The sequence below is a fragment of the Papio anubis genome, chromosome 4, assembly GCF_008728515.1.
Source record: "Papio anubis isolate 15944 chromosome 4, Panubis1.0, whole genome shotgun sequence".
Taxonomy (NCBI): Eukaryota; Metazoa; Chordata; class Mammalia; order Primates; family Cercopithecidae; genus Papio; species Papio anubis.
The window spans coordinates 168156265-168177228 of NC_044979.1; the positions used below are offsets into that span (position 1 = coordinate 168156265).

Sequence of the window (20964 nt, forward strand, 5' to 3'; positions counted from 1 at the left end):
TATTATATGTGAGACTGGTTTCTTGAAGAAAACTGACATTTGGAGCTTGTCTTTTTATCAGGCTTTCCACTCTGTGAGTTTTAAGTTGGCATTAAGCCTATTTATATTCAAGGTTACTATTGATATGAGTGATTTTAATTTTGTCATTGTGTTGTTAGCTGGCTGTTATGTAGACTTAATTATGCAGTTGCTTTATAGTGCTTGTGGGCTATGTGCTGAAGTGTGTTTTGGGGTAGCAGGCTCTTTCAATTCTATGTTTAGCACTCCCTCACCAGGTCTCCCTCATCAGGGACCTGAGGATCTGAGGACCCCCTCACCAGGTCCACTTCTGGGGATCTCTTGTAAGTCTGTTGTAGTTTAAATATATTCCCTCAGAATTTGCTTTTCTGAGAAGGATTTTATTTCCTCTTTATTTAAGAAGTTTAGTTTGGCAGCATATGAAATTCTTGGTTGGAATTTTTTTTCTTTAAGATGCTAAAAATAGGCCTCCAATCTCTTCTGGCTTAAAAGGTTTCTGCTGAAAGGTCTGCTGTTAGCCTGATGGATTCCCTTTGTAAGTTACATGCCCCATCTTTCTTGTTGCCTTTAAGATTTTTTCTTTTGTGTTGTCTTTAGTGAATCTGATGACCACATGCCTTGGGGATGGTTGTCTCTTACAGTATCTGGCTAGGGTCCCCTATATTTCTTGGATTTGCAGGTCAACCTCTCTAGTGAGATCAGTGAAATTTTCATGGACTACATCCCCAAATATATTTTCCAAGTTGCTTATTATTTCTTGGTCTCTCTCAAGAATGCCAATGAGTCACAGATTTGGTCTGTTTGCATAATTGCATATTTCTCAGAGATTTGGTTCATTTTTCTTTATTCTTTTCTCTTTATTTTTGCCTGAGTTGACTCAATTACCTGTCTTCAAGCCCTGAGATTCTTCTCTCTGCTTGGTTTATTCTGCTGTTAATACTTCTGATTGTATTTTGAAATTCTCGTAGTGAATTTTTCAGCTCAAGAAGTTCAATTTGGGTCTTTCTTAAAATGGCTTCTTAGTCTTTGAACTCTTGAATCATTTTACTGAATTGCTTTGCATCCTTGAATTGAGTTTCAACTTTCTCCTGGTCTTGATAGGCTTCCTAGCCATCCAGATTCTGAATTCTATGTCTGTCATTTCAGACATTTCAGACTGATTAACCATTGCTGGAGACTGATTAACCATTGCTCCATGGCCTATCTGGAGGTAAGGAGACACTTCGGCTTTTTGAATTGCCAGAGTTCTTATGCTGACTTTTTCCCATCTGAGAAGGCTGGTGTTCCTTTAACTGTGATGGAAATCTCATACAGTCAGTTGGCTTTGTTTCTGGAAGTTTTCAGAGGGCTGAGGCTCTGTACAGGATCTTTGTTGTTCAATTCTTGCCCTTGGTTTATCAACAGGGAGAATTTGCAGAGTGACTTTTTTGTTCTTGTTGTAGTTTGGGCTGTGATCCAGTAGACAGTGCTTGAGAACAATGGATGGAAGATGGGCAGCACGGCTCCTTTGTGTGTCCTTGGATTTGTAGCTATGCTCTGCAGTGCAAGGGGGAGAGAGGTGACCCCCTCACCAGATCCATTCCTGGGGATTGGGGGAGCCACCTCTGATCACTGGCACTTTGCCAGCAATTCCATTTATTTATTTATTTATAATTTTATATTTCAGCCTCAGGGCTCCCTTGGACAGAGGTCCAGCAGGGAAATAGGCCATATCCTTACTGGACCTGCTCTGTGGAGGGAGGCATATCTAGGTTCTAGGCCAACCTGTGAACCAGTGCAATTCATCCTTCTCAGTTTTCTGAGAGTGTGGGGTCCTCCCCGACTTGAGTGCAAGGCATAGATCCTGAGCCATGGGCCATGGCCCTGGGGTATCAGGACCCGCTTGCAGCTCCCTCCTCCAGACCCTTGGGACTGGGTCCCAGGTGCAATACAGGATCTGAAGGGCTCCCAGGCTTCCAGAATGCACTTAGGTGGTACAAAGCACCCAGGCTGGGCAGTGGAGCTATGCCATGTACAGGCTTCTGCAGGGTGGCCAGGCAGGAGCCCTGGGAGGGGCTGGCAGGCAGGTAGCCTGTGGGACAGATGTGCCCCAGTCCCACAGGGAAGGTGGCCCTGCTTTCTCCTCAGTTAGGGCCAGAGACTGTCAAAGGGAGATAGGTTAGCTAGGGTCAGAGCCTGTCAAAGGGAGATAGGCAGGCCTTGGTGGGTTAGGCTCCGCCAAAGCTCTCCCTAGTACAAAGGTTCCTGGCACCATGCTTGCGGCAGCTCTGTCTAAGCACATGTCTAATCTCTGATGACACCCACCTACCAGCTGAAATGTCCATGGCAGGTGTGAGGTCTCCAGTCTCCAAGTCCCTTCACTTACCCCTTCCTCAGACACTGCATAAGGCCAGGAAGGAGCCTTAGCATTCAGTTACCCTGCTTGGAGTTTCCAGCTTCCTCCCTCTTCAGCCTCAGGGTCTGCATCTTTTCTACATCCACATTCAGCATCTTCTTTACAAAGATCTATTCAAATTATGTTGATTTAGTCAAAATCTTGGCCTCTCTCTAAGGGAGCAGCACTTCCCAGCAGCATCGAATTGGCCATCTTAAGACCCAGTTGGTATATAATTTTTAAATATTTAATAGAAACTTTAAAATATTTGAAAAATTAATCTTACATTATCACACTGCTCATTCTGAATTGTCAGCTTCCATGAGTTGAATCATTAACTGTCTGAACTATGTATTCTTCAAATTAAAACAAATGACATATCTGGAATAATTTTTTCTAAAGGTGGACAACATGATATTTCTGTAGTATTATTAAATTACTAATATTTGGGCAGCACTTAACAAGTTAGATAACTGACTTGATAGTTTGTAAAACTAATCTCATTGATACTTCTTCTAGTCTAGATATTATTTTCTCTAATAAACAACCATTGTTTATAAAAATCACTGTCAGAGAAAGATTAAAATAGATTTAATGAACTAAAAGAAGTGGAAGGTTTGTTTATTAAGAGGAAGAGTTCAGAGATCTGAGCTCAATATAAGATGAGCATACATCTTAAATGAAATAAAGAGAATAATAGGAAAGAAAGAAGTCAAATGAATATCTAAACATTTTTCATCAAGGAAAATATAGGAAAAAACATTTGCCTATATTTTCATAAAGGCAAAATGTAAATATCTAATTAAAGTGCAGTTGTAAAGAAGGACAGGCAATACAGCTTTATTAACATACAGCTGTTGTTTATTGATTGTCCAACATCCTTGATGAAGATTAGATTTTATCACCTACTGGGTCCTCAGGGTCCACCCGGGAGGTGGTGGGTTTTGACAGTTGACAAACACAGCTGAACTTGACCTATTATTCACAGCTGGTTTTCTTTTTTTTTTTGGAGACAGAGGCTGTCTTTTCTGTCACAGAGGCTGGAGTGCAGGGAGGCAATCTAGGCTCACTGCAAGCTCCGCCTCCTGGGTTCACGCCATTCTCCCGCCTCACCCTCCCGAGTAGCTGGGACTACAGGCGCCCACCACCACGCCCGGCTAGTTTTTTGGATTTTTAGTAGAGACGGGGTTTCACCGTGTTAGCCAGGATGGTCTCCATCTCCTGACCTCGTGATCCGCCCGCCTCGGCCTCCCAAAGTGCTGGGATTACAGGCGTGAGCCACCGCGCCCGGCCCACAGTTGGTGTTCGATATGAATTTCTGTGAATAAAGTTTTCTATTACTAAATTTTTAATAGTAAAATGGAGAACGTTTTTCTTTTCTTTTTATACAATTACATTATTTTACAGCATCTTTTAATACCATCAACCTATAGAAGATAGTCAGAATGTGGTTGTATTTCCTTACAGGTTCTACTGACTTAGAAGTGTTCTGAAGTTGAAGGGTATGATTCTTTCTCATTTTGTTTCAAAACAGGATCCCCATTTCCCTAACGTAGGATTCGAGGGCACAAGCAGAGAAGGAAAGGGGGGTCAAAGTCAGAACCGCCTAGAAGGCAACGAGAAGCAGAAGCGCGGGCCTGCCAGATGCTCTGCAGAGTCACTTACCTGCGGGCTGCGGAAGGCCACAGAAGGAACTCAGCATCTACCGGCCACATTCTGCTCCCCGGAGCGGAGGACAGAGCCGAGTTTCTTCAGGCAGTGGCTCCAGCCAGCTCTGCCCCACAGGTAAGGAGCGCGCAGCTGCCACACACCGCAGGCAGCGCGGACAGACTCTGCCTTCCTGGGGCGCCCGCGTGTGGAGGGCGCCGCCCTGGTCGCTGTTGGGAGCCCCGCAGGCCCGTGGCCTTCTGCCTGGTTCTCCCATCTCTGCAAGCCTCGCCTTCAGGACTCCGCCTGGCCTTCCTCTTTTCTGCTGGACAGACTCACGGGGCCGTCTGTCTGGACGATGTGTGCACATTTCTTACCACGACTCCTCTGCACACCGGGTCCAGGCACCGCTGCGCTGGGGACGGCACAGCTGAACTGTGCAGGCAGCGAAGGGGCCTCACGGGGACCGCTCAGCTCCCTGAGGGCGCAGCCCACCTGGTCCCGGGGGGAATAAACTTCTGCGGTTTTCAGTGACCCAGTTTGTGGCACGGCACATGTTGAAAAGTTAAATTCTGGGCGCGTTACTTCAGAGATGCACTGTGAGCAGCTTTGAGCGGCGAAATGACCTGTTCACCGAACAGCGCCCTCTGTAGCCCAGAGCTCAGAACGGGCCTTTTCGTGATGTTCCCGCATTGTGTTTACAGCCTCCCTGCGAGGGGGTTGCGCGCACAGGCGGACCTCGTTTATTGCTCCTTGCTCTATTGTGCCTGGCAGATACCGCATTTTTTTTTTTTTTTACAAATTGAAAGTTTATGGCAACTTTGTTGGGGCACCTCTATGGGTACCATTTTTCCAACAGCTTGTGTTCGCTTCATATCTCTGTGTCACATTTTGGTAATTCTTGTAGTATTTCGAATTTTTTCATTATCATTATGTCTGTCATGGTGATCTGTAATCAGTGATCTTTGATTTTACTTTGTAATTGTTTTGGAGAACCAACAACGGCACCCACTTAAGACAGAAAACGTAATAAATGTCAGGTGTGTTCCGAGTGCTCCAATGACCAGCGGCTCCCTATCTCTCTCCCTTCCCTCAGGCCTCCCTATTCCCTGAGACACAATTGTGGAATTACACCATTAATAACCTACAGCGGCCTCTAAGTGTTCAAGTGAAAGGAAGAGACACACATCTCTCACTTTAAATCGAAAGCTAGAGATGATTAAGCTTAGTGGGGAAAGCCTGTTCAAAGTTGAGAAAGGTTGAAAGCAAGGCCTTGTGTACCCAGGAGTTAGCCCAGCTGTGAATGCAAAGGAAAACCTCTTAAAGGAAATTAAAAGTGCTGCTCCAGTGAACACATGAATGACAAGAAAGCGAAACAGCCTTATGGCTGATTTGGAGAAAGTTTGAGTGGTCTAGATAGAAGATCAAACCAGCCACAACTTTCCCTCAGGCCAAAGCCTACTCCAGAGCAAGGCCCCAACTCTCCTCAGTTCCACAAAGGCTGAGAGGAGTGAGAAAGCTACAGAAGAAAAGTTTGAAAGTAGCAGAGGTTAGTTCATGAGATTTAAGGAAATAAACCATGCATACAAGTGCTTCCCGCCAATAAAATGTCATGAGATAAGAACTTTTTGCAAATTTGCTCACTGTTGATTCCCTAGCCCTAAAACAATGCCTGCCACACGGTGGCCATGGAATAGCTACAGGATGAGGGGTCAGAAGGTGCATCAGGATGAACGATCACTCGTGAACAAGGCAAAACAAAGGACATTTTCAGATGAGCCAAAACTGAAAGGGTTGATTGCCCCCATCTCTTCATGCTTGTCAAGTAGAAGGAAATTGTGCCAAGAAGAAAAGCCCAAGAAAACGGGAAAGAAGCACCCCAAATTCTGCATAAATCTAAGAAGTTTAAAGTAAACACTGGCTGCATAAATACCACAGTAATAATCATAACTAATACTGAGGGTAAAGACAACCTCGAGTGAAAATCCTGGCAGAAGCCAACACAATGACATGAGAGATCGGGGAGGAGAGTTAGAACTAAAAGTCTCTTGAGTTGCTGGACGCCGTGGCTCACGCCTGTAATCCCAGCACTTTGGGAGGCCGAGGCGGGCGGATCACAAGGTCAGGAGATCGAGACCATCCTGGCTAACACGGTGAAACCCCATCTCTACTAAAAATACAAAAAATTAGCCGGGCACGGTGGTGGGCGCCTGTAGTCCAGCTACTCAGGAGGCTGAGGCAGGAGAATGGCGTGAACCTGGGAGGCGGAGCTTTCAGTGAGCCGAGATTGCACCACTGCACTCCAGCCTGGGGCACAGAGCGAGACTCTGTCTCAAAAAAAAAAGACTCTTGAGTTGGTTGTGGAGGACAGTAAGGATACTGATACATTTTCAGTTTATGAAATAAAACCTCAGGTTAAAGGGAAAGTTATTTTCAGATTATATACTTTTCTTAATGTCTGTTTCTTATAAGATCCCATTTAAAGATAAAGATTTAGAAATAGCAAAAGAGAAAGACTAGAAACAGGTATACCAGGCATATATTAACTAAAAGAAAGCTGCTGTACCTATTGGATTTAATAGACTTAAAGCAGAAAGCATTAAAGGTATAAAAATAGGTCACTGGTTAAGGATTTTTAAAAAGAAACCAATTCATAAGAAAGAGAAAAATTACAAATAAATGTTAGTAAATTCATAACCGAACTAGGATTTTTTTTTTTTTTTTTTTTTTTGAGATGGAGTCTTGCTCTGTCACCCAGGCTGGAGGGCAGTGGCGCGATCTCAGATCACTGCAACCTCCGCCTCCTGGGTTCAAGCGATTGTCCAACCTCAGACTCCTGAGTAGCTGGGGTTATAGGCGCACTCCACCACATCCAGCTAATTTTTGTATTTTTAGTAGAGATGGAGTTTCACCATGTTGGCCAGGCTGATCTCAAACTCCTGACTTCAGGTGATCTGCCCACCTTGGCCTCCCAAAGTGCTGGGATTATAGGAATGAGCCACTATGCCCGGCCCAAACTGGGATATTTTTAACACAGTTCTGTCATTATCTAATGCAGTGGTCCCCAACCTTTTTGGCACTAGGGACCAGTTTCATGGAAGACAATTTTTCCATGGACTGGCATGAATGTGGGGTGTGGGGGCTGGAGGTTGGATAATTCAAGTGCACTAAATTTACTGTGCACTTTATTATTATATTCATTATATTGTAATGAATTAATTATAAATTATACAATTCACCACAATGTAGAACAAATAGGAGCCCTGAGCCTTTTTTTTTTTTTTTTGACAAAATCTCACACTGTAACCCGGGCTGGAGTGCAATGGCACTATCTCAGCTCACTGCAACCTCTGCCTCCCAGGTTCAAGCGATTCTCCTGCCTCAGCGTCCTGAGTAGCTAAGATTACAGGTGCCTTCCACTATGCCCAGCTAATTTTTTGTTATTTGTTTTTTAGAAGACATGGGGTTTCTCTATGTTGACCAGGCTGGTCTCGAACTCCTCACCTCGTGATCTGCCCACCTTGACCTCTCAAAGTGCTGATATTACAGGCGTGAGCCACCGCACTCGGCGCCCTGAGTTTTTTTCCCTGCAACTAGTGGGTGTCATCTTGGGGTGAAGGGAGACAGTGAGAGATCATCAGGCATTAGATTCTCTCAGGGAGTGCACAACCTAGATCCCTCGCTTGCACAGTTCACAGGAGGGTTCGCGCTCCCATGAGAATCGAATGCTGCCACTGATCTGAGGGAGGCGGAGCTCAGGCCTAACGGAGCGATGGGGAGCAGCTATAAATACAGTTAAAGCTCCCCTGGCTTGCTCACCTCCTGCTGTGCAGCCCCGTTCCCAAGAGACCTAGGAGTTACCCAGAGGATGGCATTTTAGAGTCCAGGCGAGACTTCAGGAAAGAATATGGTGGCTTTTAGGACAATGAGCTGACCGTACTGTGCGAATAAGTAACACCCATTTATCTGGGTTGCTGCTCAAGCCATGTAGCCAGGTCGACCCAGAAAAGCTAAAACACAAGCCCCTGACTGAGGTCTGATGGTGTTTACAGAGGCATCCAGACCTGGGTGCACTTACACACTGGCACGGAAACCACAGGCTCACGGTTCTTGGATAAGAACCCGGAAAACGGCCGGGCGCGGTGGCTCAAGCCTGTAATCCCAGCACTTTGGGAGGCCGAGACGGGCGGATCACGAGGTCAGGAGATCGAGACCATCCTGGCTAACTCGGTGAAACCCCGTCTCTACTAAAAAATACAAAAAACTAGCCGGGCGAGGCGGCGGGCGCCTGTAGTCCCAGCTACTCGGGAGGCTGAGGCAGGAGAATGGCGGGAACCCGGGAGGCGGAGCTTGCAGTGAGCTGAGATCCGGCCACTGCACTCCCGCCTGGGCAACAGAGTGAGACTCTGTCTCAAAAAAAAAAAAAAAGAACCCGGAAAACATGCATTAAGCAGGGTAAGCCCCAAATTATCTGGACATCTGCTGCTGTAGGGAACTTGCCTATAGGGCTCAAGGATCTGCTAACCTGCAAGTCTCCACACCTCTGCACACTCACAGGTAAAGGCACCTACCCACGCGGGTTCCTGGTGACATCACTCACCTGTCTGCTTGTTAAGAAACTGCACAACTTCCAAACCATCAGGGTGGGTCGTGTGTGTCGTCTGAGCATTTGCATAATAGTAAATCTGTAAGCACCAGAAACACCTATGTTGGGAGGCAGTTTGTGTTAACATTTTGAACCTGGATTTAATCTAGTAAAGTCCTTCCTGCAGGTGGGTCAAAGCACCGTCCCAGCAGGTAGGAGTGGGCTGACCTTGTCCATGGACACACTCCACAGCAAGGAGGCATGGGGAGAGGGCTTGTCACCCAAGCCCAGAAGTCAAGACACTGTGGTTCTAGGCTAGTGAGAGAGAGGACTGGACCGAAGTAGAGTTCCCAGTCCATCACCTGGGAGAAATGCACGTTGCACTGGCATTTTGCAGCCTCTGCCTCTAAGTCGGTGGGCGCAGCTGAGCCCTGGACACTCAGCACCAGGACTTGGGACCACGTTTTGTGTTGTATTAAAATGTTTATCTCCCACTCGTATATTTGCTCTGGGGTCAGGGTGGCCACAGTGACAACTGCCACATTCAACACCTGATACAAATAACGCACAGAGACACCACCTGCCATGGCTGCGGTGCTCTTTCTAAATGCAGATCATTAACCTTGAAGCTTCCAGGCAAACCCATTAGCTGGATCCCCAGACAAAATCAAATCCCAAGAAAAATGTTCCCACTCGTCCCCCCACTGAAGATGTTGCAAAGGGCAGAACAGAATGTGGGTTTTTCTCGGGAGAACAGAAAACAAGCGGGACCTGTGTTTCCAGACTCCCCCGCCAGGTGCCTACTTTTACATCACACGGAAGTTCACAGCCCAAATTTCTTGCCGTAGAGAAAATAATTTCATTTTATTGACATTTTTTGTAAAATATAGCTTGTTACAAGTGGACCACTAGCTAGGGCTTAGAAGTATGTTTGCTATTCTTGCCTTCCAGTCTATTAATGTCAATTGAGAACTGTAAATCAAAATGATAAAAAATGAAACTTTGACTTGGGAAACTCTTAAGCCATGAAAAACATTAATCTTGTTTGACTATGTGCTAAATGCAACCAACTTAAATCTGTAAAAAAAAAGTCTCTGTTTGAAAGACTGTACCTCAGGAAATGAAGAGACATTTGGAATCATCTTAATTTTCTGCTCTTGTCAAGAAGATGCAACCATCTCTTGACACCCACTCCGCATGTCACTTCCCCAAGATGAAAAGGTCACCTTCTCAGGTCTCCCTCAGGGGAACTAGGTGGGCCACCCTTGCAGAAGCCACTCAGCCCACCTAACTGCAGCTCTGCAATGTTTGGGGAAGAACCGGTAACTCATCAGGTTGAACGTGGCTGAGAAATCCACCTTCAGAACTCTCTAAGACTGATGAGCTTCCGTCTAAAAAGCAAATAAGTTAAATTTAAAAGGATAGTGCATATACATTGTGGAAGTATCATTATCCTAATGCGATTGCTAAATTCAGTTTAAGCGAACGTATGAACACGTTCTCTCTTGTTCATGAGATTACTATACACATGTCAGGTCAGTTCAACAACAAATGATCCTGTCAGGGGCATTAATTCTTTACTGAATACACTCCGTGGTGTTTCTTGGGCATCACTCTCTTCCAAGTATTCTGGCAGATCAGGAGATTCACGGATGGAAAGGCACTCTCTCGGCCCTGAAGCTGCTCACAGTTCCGCGGCAGGCAGACACGGGAGAGAAAAGCCGGATCCTTGTGACACTGGCTTACGGGACCTATGAAGGGTGAAGGAGCACCACAGGCTTCCAGGAGAGCCGGGGATCAGGGGAGCCTCCCCAGGATGGCGTCACTGTCAGCTGAGATGATGCCTGGAGGTTGCGCAGATGCTAGCAAGTGGGTGGGAGACAAGGTTCCCCATTCTACCCGGCACCAGCAAGTAAACTGAGATCTTGTCTGGGGGCCTGAAGGGGAGGGGGGGCCGGTGGGAACAAGGCAGCCAGGCTAGTGCAGACCTCATGGGAAGGGCTTCCCCACCCCACAGAGAAGCACCGAGGGGACTGTGAGGGCATGCAGAGCCTGCGGTGGTCTGAAGCAGACAGACGGTACCAGCCTCACCTCTACAAAGCTCCCTGCAGAGGCCATGAAGCAGCCTGGGGGCAGGAGGCCGGGGGAGCGGACTCAGGAGGAAGACAAGTGTCGGGTTCAGCCCTGAAGGGCCACACAGGCCTTGGCCAAGGATGGGAAGGAGTCCAGGTGCCAGGCAGCCCAGAGCGAATGGTATCCGCAGGCTTGGGCTGTGCTGTGCATAAGGGCCACACCTGAAGCTTGGCCACACCTGAGGCTCGGCCACCACATAGGCTCTATTTCTTTACCGAGATAGGTTCCTGCAGGGGTTGTGAAGCTGCTATGGTCATTTTCTGGCAGCGAGGTGAAGAGGGAATTCTTTCCTGACTCCCCTAGGGGCACTCTTGGCTCCTCCCGGCAGGACCCCCAATGCAGGAAGCACCCACAGCTGCATGGACAGAACTGGGGCGTGGGAAAGGGGCCAGGCAGGTGCCACACGAGAGGGCACTCCATCAGGGTGGCAGCAATGCCGTGGGCCGGCAAATGGAGAAAGGGGAACAAAGCACCCAGGTCCACCCAGCCCCAGCCAGACGCCTTCCCCCAGATGCTCAGAGGGAAGTGACCGCTAGGATTCGGAATCTCCAGTCATGGCCCCTGGAGACCGACATGTGGGCTGTGTGTAGGGTGAAGGGCTGGGGATGTCGGCAAGTCTCACAGGTAAGAAACCAATGAGAGAATCAGACAAAAAGTGGCCACAAATTAGGCAGCTCCATGAAGGACATGTCCTTGCCATAGTAAGATGTTCTGCTCACGAGTATCCACAAGAAGGCCCCGCATTTTACTGGGAGCATGGAAACAGGAGTCCCGGACCCTGCTCACCAGCTCCTCTGGCTGCTGCCATCTGCTCCTGCAGCATGGCAGCCTGGGAAGCCTGCACTGGTGATTTTCTGCCCCTCGAGTCTTGCAGACTTCAGGAAGATGGATGCATAGCCTGGAGCAATGACGGTCACAGGCCTGCCTTGTCACAAGGTCCCTGGAGTGGGCAATACCTTGAGCCCAAAGGCTGGGAGCACAAAGCCATCTTCAGCCATCCTCGATTTCCAGCAAGACGCCAGGGCTCACCCAACAGCCCTGCACTCCGCACTACAGGGTAGGTCAATTCTTTTAAAGACTCTGCAGAAATATACCAACTACAGAGCTCAGGAAAGCAACTGATTTTTAAAACCCAATTCAAGTTGTTTGCTTTTATAGCATTAAAGACATTTCTGAAGAAATTCAAGGTTTTATCTATAGAAACATATTAGTTTAATAAATTACTTGGTCTATTTTGAATAACAAATTGAGTACTTTTATTAGACCTAAGTGGAACTTTCTCTGAATCTGAATTTTCCATTCAGCCAGTGTAGAGTGGCACAGATGTCCGAGGGCACCTTTCCATCTTCAGACACCCTCCGTCTCTCTGCACAGGGAGTCGGCCTTCCAGAGGGTGTTGCTCTTCTGCCTTGACGTCTCCCGGAAAGACTTTTATCTCTGTTTTCCTGTGGTGTTGTTCTCCACAAGTTAATTCTTATCTTTAAACTCATTGGCTGAAAATAAATGTGGGAAATGTTTGCATTAGTAGCCATTATATATTTTTTAAATGTTAAGCAGCACATCACACCAGGTATCACAGAATCCAGATGATTCTACCTCTGCTTCCTACAGAAGGACACACGTGGCATCCACTACTTGGTGTCTCTGATTCCCCATTTTACAGCCCATGCTCCTGTGGAATTCAGGATTCCAATATATGGCTGATATTGTAGAATAAAGTCAGCAGTGAAATAAAGTGCTTGAAGCTCAATTCAAAAATGCATAATAAAAATAACTGTCTACCTTTTGCGCTATTTAAAAAGTGATGGTTTCAAGGCGTGGATAAGCCACCCATTCAGTTATCTATTTGCTCGTACATTGCCCAGCATGCCTGTGATTAACTCAGGTCCATGAGGGAGCATGAGAGAAGTCCGCATCTCACAGGAGGCTGGGCCTGTGCAGTCCATCCTGGGACTTACGATGCTTTGTACTCATAGATCTGAAAAAGCTATTTTCCTACTTGTGACAAATGCTTGGAGTTGACTTCTGATCTTCCTTCAGGGAATAAAGTGTTATCTGACCAGCAGTTGCTTTGGGAAAGAATGCAAAGGGATAAATCATCTTCAGGAGTTTTGGGTATCAGTTGCTGGCTGAGGACTCACGATATTTGCCTCCTGAGTATGAGGGTGACACAAAGCTAGGACAGGAAGAGACACACTGGCTGGCAGAATGTTCTAAAGAGGATCTAATTTTAACAAAGAAAAATTTGATAGAGACTGCTGAGACCACCTCGGCCAGGGAGACCCTAACCCAGCGGTGCTAGAGGAATTAAAGACACATGCACAGAAGTATAGCATGTGGAGTGGGAAATCAGGGGACTCGCAGCCTTCAGAGCTGAGAGCCACGAACAGAGATTTCCCCACATATTTATTGACAGTAAGCCAGTGATAATTTGATTGTTTCTATAGATCATAGATTAACTAAAAGTATTCTTCCTTATGGGAAACAAAGGGATGGGCCGAAATAGAGGGATGGGCTCTGGCTAGTTATCTGCAGCAGGAGAAAGTCCTTAAGGCACAGATCGCTCATGCTATTGTTTGTAGTCTAAGAACGTGTTTAAGCGGTTTTCCACCCTGGGTGGGCCAGGTGTTCCTTGCCCTCATTCTGGTAAACCCACAACCTTCAGCGTGGGCATCATGGCCATCACGAACATGTCACAGTGCTGCAGAGATTTTGTTTATGGCCAGTTTTGGGGCCAGTTTATGGCCAGATTTGGGGGCCTATTCCCAACAAGAGACAAAATAGCATCCTATACTGTGGCCCCCAAGCTAACAGTGCAACCCCAGTTCAGAAGAGTCCACGCCGACAAGCAGCAGGTGCAAGACAGCAGTGCAGAAGCAGGGAGTGCGGCAGGCTGTGAGCCCCGAGACACAATGGCCACGGCACGTGGAGAGAGTGCCATGCACATCACCTCTGCAGGCTGCACCCACGGAAACAAAGCCCCCAAGTCCATTCGGCCCAGCCAGACGCTTGCTGCTGTGAGTGCACTCAGAGGGAAGCAGCAGGAGGACTTGGAAACTGCTCTGCAGCAAGAAGTGCTAAGGGTTAGGAACTTGTTTGAAAGGCATGCACTGTGTCCTTGGAAGAACACAGGACTCCAGGGAGCACCATGCTCACCCACGGAGGAGAAACTGTGTGGTGAGGAGCTGACGGGGTGTGTCAGGACTCCAGGGAGCACCATGCTCACCCAGGGAGGAGAAATTGTGTGGTGAGGAGCTGATGGGCTGCGTGTGTTTGTTTACAGAACTTCTGCTGCTCTTTACAGATGCTAAGCACAAAGGTTCACCTTTGGAGGAGCTGAATTGTTAGATGACGATCTTTGTCCCAGGAAAGTGGCACTCTGATTCTTGCGGCCAACGTATTTGGGCATTGTCTCTTCATCAGCCGACGGAGGTGAAATATTTCCAAAAGCGGGTTCCAATGCCTAAAAGACAAAATGCAGGGAAAATTTTCACGTTTTCGAAGGTAAAATAAATTCAAATTTTAAAACAATCAAGAATAATTGGAATGTCCTTGAAAACATTACAGTACCAGGTAGGGGGACTTGGACTGGGTTTTCCCCCTAACATGTTGATAAGCACAGAAGGCCTCACCAAAGTTTTGTGAAGGAAACTGTGGAGCCGATGTTTGCTTTGTGTTTCTTATTGTGGTTCCTTGTTTCCAAATGATCACAGGATCCCAAAGGCTACAGAATAAACAATACCCAACATATCTTCCTTTAGGCTCCTGTGTCTTCAACCAGGAATGTGTTAATGGAGGAATAAAATGTGATACTACTTCTAGTGTTGTCTCTACAACTTGTCTAAGATTCAAAATGCAACTTCCCAACTTTCCCTGTTATCAGCAGACTGACCTGGAACAGCGTGATCCTTCAGGTGGGATGAGGTATGTGAGGTCTGGAATGTTAAATTATTCACCGCTCTCCCCTCTGAGGAGGAGGAGGGAGTGAGAAGGGAAGAGCATTGCTATGAAAGAACCCTTAATATCAGATCCAGAGTGGCTCACCCACACAGCCGTGCCCGCATTCCGTGGGTGCTCACGCCTCAGCCTTTTAGATATTCAGTCCCTAAAACTGCAACTACACACAGCTACACCTACGCATATTTAAAGTGTGGGATTCACATATCCCATCCTCTTTCTTCAGATCAGGTGTGCTCTTGTGAGCGTAGGTCCTGTTCTTATGAAGAGCTCCATGGTGACCAGTACAATGCACAGAATGGAAAAATATTTGGAAATTCACCAAGCTCTGATCTCGAAATAAGAGAATGATCAAAAACTGTAGGGCATGTGCAGACTGAGTAAGACTTCATTGACTCTTGGGGTAATTGTCATGGTTACATTTCTCCCAACGTACAATGACCCAAATGGGGCAGTAGATACTATTTTTTAGGAACTGGCATACAATATATGCAGGGAAAAATCCCTGTGGGTCTTCTTGGGTTTCCCCACAGAAGGTGGATAATCCTGGCCAGTATTTGTGGCAATGTCCCCCTCTCTTCCTCTGATGGAGGAACAGCCTGCCCAGCTTCTGCTCTTCCTTCCACAGAAGGACTGCGCGCTTTGCTATGCTGAGAGGCTAAACCCACTTTCTTTCTGAGGCAACAGAAGCCATCTCCATGGAAACAAAGCTCTCTCAGAGCTCCCAAAGACTGGGAATAACTTCCAAGATTTCCCGTCATTTCTTGTAGAGGAACTTGTGGCTGTTCTCGCTGTGCTTGGAGAACAGAACACAGAGCAGGCTCCTCTGGAATATATTCAGTGTGTGTGTGTGTGTGTGTGCGCGCGTGAGTGTGTGTGTGTGTGTGTGTGTGTTGTAATCACTGTGCTGTATCAGAAATATTCTAAGTCCTGGAAGTACCGATTTAAAAGTTCACACAATAAGTGCAGCTAGGAAATGTTAGTACTTTTCTTAACCCACTGAGAAATATCCCCACTTACATTTGGAGGGTGTTCGCGTGGTTCCATGTGTCGTTACCTGTACGTATAATTTTAATGATTCAAGTTGCTTAGACCCATGTGCGGGAAACAGGATCCAGACAAGGCAGTGGTAACACTGGCCACATTCACACTCTCTTAGGCTGGTTCTTTGAGCCATGTGATCAAACGTGAAAGCTCAGGGTTCTGTAAAGGCAGGCTGGTGCTGGGAAGCACCGACTACTTCAGCATGAGAATGCTGGTTCTCCGTTTGGGATAGAGCAGGGTAGTGATACAGGATGGGGGCAGGAAAGTCCCGGGTAGAGAAGGACGGGTCCCTGGCTAGGGCTCCACCCCTAGGCCTGTGCCCACAGACCCAGGCATTTCTGCTTTCGGGCCCAAATGTTGCATTTCCCAAGACCACCCTGGCCTGCCACACTCCCATCCTATGCCTATAAAAACCCCGAGACCCTAGCAGGCAGAGACACAAGTGGCTGGTTTTCGAGAAGAACACACCGGCCGAAGGGCACACCAGCAGACACAGCAGACACCAACAGGGCATTGACTGGTGGAATGACACAGCGTTTGCTCGGGGTGGTGGGAGGAGAGCCCAGCCGCTGGGCAGCCCAACCCCAAGGGGAAAACCGCCTTCCCACTCCATCTCCCTTCTGGCTCCCCCATCTGCTGAGAGCTATCACCACTCAATAAAAAACCTTGCACCCATCCTCCAAGCCTACATGTGATCTGATTTTTCAGGTACACCAAGGCAAGAACCCAGGACACAGAAGCCCTCTGTCCATGTGATAAGCCAGAGGGTCCAATTGAGCCGATAAACACAAACTGCCTACAGACGGCTAAACCAAAGAGCACCCGCCCTGTAACACACACCCACTGGCGCTTCAGCTGGAAACTTTCACCCCTAAACACCGCCTTGGGGTCAGAGCCCCACAGCCTGCCGGTCTGTATGTTCCCCTAGAGGTTTGAGCAGTGGAGAACCAAAGAAGCGAGCCACACCCCCATCGCACACCCTGTGAGGGGGACAAGGGAACTTTTCCCGTTTCAACAGGTCTCTATTGCATTCTACACAGCTGCCCTAGAGGATGAACAGAAGGACACCAGGCTACTGAGCTGGCTCTGCAGTCACCCTGGATTCAAATCCCAGCTCCGGCCGGGCGCGGTGGCTCAAGCCTGTAATCCCAGCACTTTGGGAGGCCGAGACGGGCGGATCACAAGGTCAGGAGATCGAGACCATCCTGGCTAACCCGGTGAAACCCCGTCTCTACTAAAAAATACAAAAAACTAGCCGGGCGAGGTGGCGGGCGCCTGTAGTCCCAGCTACTCTGGAGGCTGAGGCAGGAGAATGGCGTGAACCCGGGAGGCGGAGCTTGCAGTGAGCTGAGATCCGGCCACTGCACTCCAGCCTGGGCGACAGAGCGAGACTCCGTCTCAAAAAAAAAAAAAAAAAAAAAAAAAAACAAATCCCAGCTCCATGTTCTCCAGCCCGTGGCCACGATGGAGTTAGTTTTAGTATCCATTTCGTAGGGTCGTCAGAGAGAGTAAGACCGTACAGCTCTGTATCTAGCCCATGTAAAGTCCACAGGAAGGGTTTGCTGCTGTTGTCCGGAGATGTCTTAGAATTCTAGACTTGAGACACACAGCCCGGGGGCGGCAATGCTTCTGTCTGCTGGAGTGCCAGGGGAGACGCCTGATGTATCCAGTTCTTATTAATCATTACTTACGGGAAATGAAGTTGATTGGAAGTGAGCAACCCCGCCCACCACCCGGAGCGTGAGCGATACCACGTCACTCAGCAAGAAAGCCCACATCTTTACGGGGACGCTATTTTCACATAACGCAAATGGTACAAAAACATAAATGCACTTTTGGTACCGGAGCGCGTGATTCTTGCCCCGCATGTGGGGACGCTGCAGATTTCTGCCTGGCTTCCCACTGCCGCAGCTGCATGGATCTCAGCTTTTCTTGGAGCTCCACGTTCTGCTTCCTCAAAGCAGCTATACGACTCCGGAGTTTTGCATGAACATCAGCCCACAGAGACTTCTGTCTCCCGAGCTCTTGGTGGAGTCTGATGACCTGCTGCTGTAATGGCTGTTATTGGGAAGAGAACACCAGAAAAACCTCTCAGACGTCACAATGGGCACATTTATCTGCAAATACTCAAGCCCTCTCTGATGTAAGACCAACACTATTCCTGGAATAAAAGACACCCGATGAGATAAACAGGACAACCACAGCCTCTTTCTTTCTTTCCTTCCTTCTTTCTTTCTTTCTTTCTTTCTTTCTTTCTTTCTTTCTTTCTTTCTCTTTCTTTCTTTCTTTTTCTTTCTTTCTTTCTTTCTCTCTTTCTTTCTTTCCTTCTCTCTCTGTCTCTTTCTTTCTTTCTTTCCTTCTCTCTCTCTCTATCTCTCTTTCTTTCTTTCTCTTTCTTTCCTTCTCTCTCTCTCTATTTCTTTCTTTCTTTCTTTCTTTCTTTCTTTCTTTCTTTCTTTCTTTCTTTCTTTTTTCTTCAGGGTCTCACTCAGTCTCTCAGGCTGGAGTGCAGTGGCATGATCTCAGCTCACTGAAGCTTCAACTTGATGAGCTCAAGTGATCCTCCTGCCTCAGCCTCCCAAATAGCCTGGACTGCAGGCATGTGCCACCACACTTCGCTAATTTTTGTATTTTTAGTAGAGATAGGGATTTCACCATGTTGCCCAGACTGGTCTCAAACTCCTGGGCTCAAGCGATCCACCTGCCTTGGCCTCCCAAAGTGCTGGGACTACAGGAATAAGCTACCATGCCTGGCCATAGCTTTATTCTTATTAAGTAGTGTTTATTATGAGTTAGTCCACATAATATAACCAGATAAAGATGGTTAGTGAATTATGATTTTTTTGTTAAAACACTACTACAGCAAAAAGAGGCTGGCATTCTTTTTTTTTTTTTTTTTTTTGAGACAGTGTCTTGCTCTGTCACCCAGGCTGGAGTGCAGTGGCACAATCTCAGCTCACTGCAACCTCCACTTCCCAGATTCAAGCAATTCTGGTGCCTCAGCATCCGGGGTTGGGATTACAGGCACATGCCACCACACCTGGCTAATTTTTCTTTTTTCAGTAGAGACAGGGTTTTGCTATGCTGGCCAGGCTGGTCTCAAACGCTGTACTGGCATGGATGTATAGTCAATAGTTTAAAAATTATGGAAGTCACTGCATTTTCAACCTGACATGTTAACCTTCCCCTGGGATCTTTCACTGGATCGTAGAGCCTCCAGTCTTGCTCTGAGAATGTAAGCGGGATCATGATAAAGGTATAGCCCTGCACTGGGTGGCCCTGGCCACAGGGACCTGTAGGACTTTAATGACAGCAAGCACTGTCCAACAGGGTCCAGTGAGGAAGATGGTAAAAATCAGGAAACTTGCTGGGATGATGTGAGGCATGTCAACTTTCTGATTTTCTTTAATGAAGTTTTTAAAGTCTGGTGCCTTCTCCTGGATTACAGGAGAAAAGCTGGAATGTTAATATTTTCTTTAACTCCCTGCCCTGCCTCCCATCCACCAAGAGATATGGTTGCAGAGGAGGAAAGAGCCACGTGCCCCTTGGAGAGGAAGTATGGAATCAGTGTCCCCGGGTGGTGCATTTCTGCAGGGGCCCGGCGAGGGAAAGTCCAATGGTGGGCCTCAGGGACAGGAATCAGGGTCCCGCCTGGTGGGGCTAACTCTGTCCCCACAGAGCTCAACTCACTGGCGTCTCCCCGGCGTTGCAGTCCTCTGTGGGGACCTCAGCTGCCGCAGCTGTCTTCTCCATAACAGCCCCAGCTCCCGGGCATGGGCCCTCTGGGTGGGTGCCCTTGTGGGTGCCAGCCTTGAGCTGACCTGCCAGCATCCTGGTTGGGAAGGGAAGGGCTATGGGGATGCTTGAATGCAGCCCCCCTACCCTGTCAGTGTGGGCTGAAGGCCCCAGCCCCAACCTAAGTGTAAGCAGGACCTGGAGCCACTCTTCTCCCCCTGGGTCGTGTGCACATTCCCAAGCCTGAAGCTGACCAGGTGAAAGGACACCACAGATGGAGGGACTGAGCTGTCCACACCTGGCTCTCCACCATCCTCCGTGGAAAATGCTTGAAATCCTAGAAGATCAGCTTGACACCTAACGCACTCTGGTCATCCAAAGAGGGGTGTGAGCGGGATGTGAGTGGGGTGTGAGTGGGATATGAGCAGAATGTGAATGGATGTGAGCGGATGTGAGGGGGATGGTCTCGGGGTGTGAGCAGGTGTGAGTGGGATGGTCTCGGGATGTGAGCGGGTATGAGCGGGATGGTCTCAGGGTGTGAGCGGGTGTGAGCGGGATGGTCTCAGGGTGTGAGTGGGTGTGAGCGGGATGGTCTCGGGGTGTGAGTGGGATGGTCTCGGGGTTTGAGCGGGTGTGAGCGGGATGGTCTCAGGATGTGAGTGGGTGTGAGTGGGTGTGAGTGGATGGTCGCATGTGGAATTCTCAGCCCTTTAATCAGCACCACGGGATCAGCACCCACCTGGAGGGGCACAAGCAGACCCTCCACTGTGCTGAGTATGAGTCTTGAACCGTCAGGGCGACGTTTGTGAATTCATGGTGAAGACGTGGAAAGGAAACACCTTTTTATAGGTAGAGCATTTATACCAGTTCTAGGAAGCTCACAGCAATTGGAAAACAAAAACAAAAGAGAAAACGCAAAGCTTTGCTGCAAGCCTGCAGGGTCATCTCCGAAAGCTGCCTCCACCTCTGCCTCGCCCTCTCGGTTTTAGGAAGCCCGTGGCCCCCAGCAAAACACTGACTGTGTTTTCATAAACTTCTAACTGTATACAAACATAAGAAGGAACAGTTTAACCACAGGGATCGGAGAAATGTTGTTTAAAATAGAGTCTCCTGATGGAAGCGAATGGAAGGTCTAGAACAAGACCTACCAGTAACCGGACCACTGCCGTTCCTTCCCGGCCGGGACTGGGAATGTGTCTGCGGAAGTGGGCTGGGGTCACGGTCCTCACAGCCCTGAGAAAGCTCCTTCTTTCCCACTCCTCTGAGGGGATACCGCAGTGTCCTCGGCCCCAAACTCATGACCCCCTCCGTCCAGGGAAGACCCCTTCCCTCAGCCCTACTACCAGACCTCGTCACCTCACCTGTTCCCTGACGGTGAGTTCTGCTGGGACCAGGTCATCTGGGCCGTGTCCCAACAGCTGTCCCCAAGCCCTCCCGCCTCATATCCAGAGACCAGTGAGCAGCAGACAGT

General features: G+C 48.1%; 1 protein-coding gene across 2 annotated transcripts; it reads right to left on the bottom strand.

Annotated features, from left to right (window-relative positions):
- Positions 1-11945: 11945 nt before the first annotated feature.
- TCP10L (t-complex 10 like) lies at positions 11946-20964 on the bottom strand. 2 transcript variants are annotated; one of them, XM_009202328.3, is made up of 5 exons: positions 20855-20964; positions 19449-19590; positions 17601-17816; positions 14083-14220; positions 11946-12250 (listed from the first exon to the last, which is right to left on the bottom strand). In XM_009202328.3, the coding sequence occupies exons 1-5, from the start codon at positions 20890-20892 to the stop codon at positions 12023-12025; spliced, it is 762 nt and encodes a 253-aa protein (XP_009200592.1). In that variant the 5' UTR covers positions 20893-20964; the 3' UTR covers positions 11946-12022. The 2 variants fall into 2 exon arrangements, with proteins under 2 accessions (XP_009200592.1, NP_001162249.1); NM_001168778.1 differs by lacking the exon at positions 20855-20964 and having other exon boundaries at positions 12023-12250; positions 19449-19589.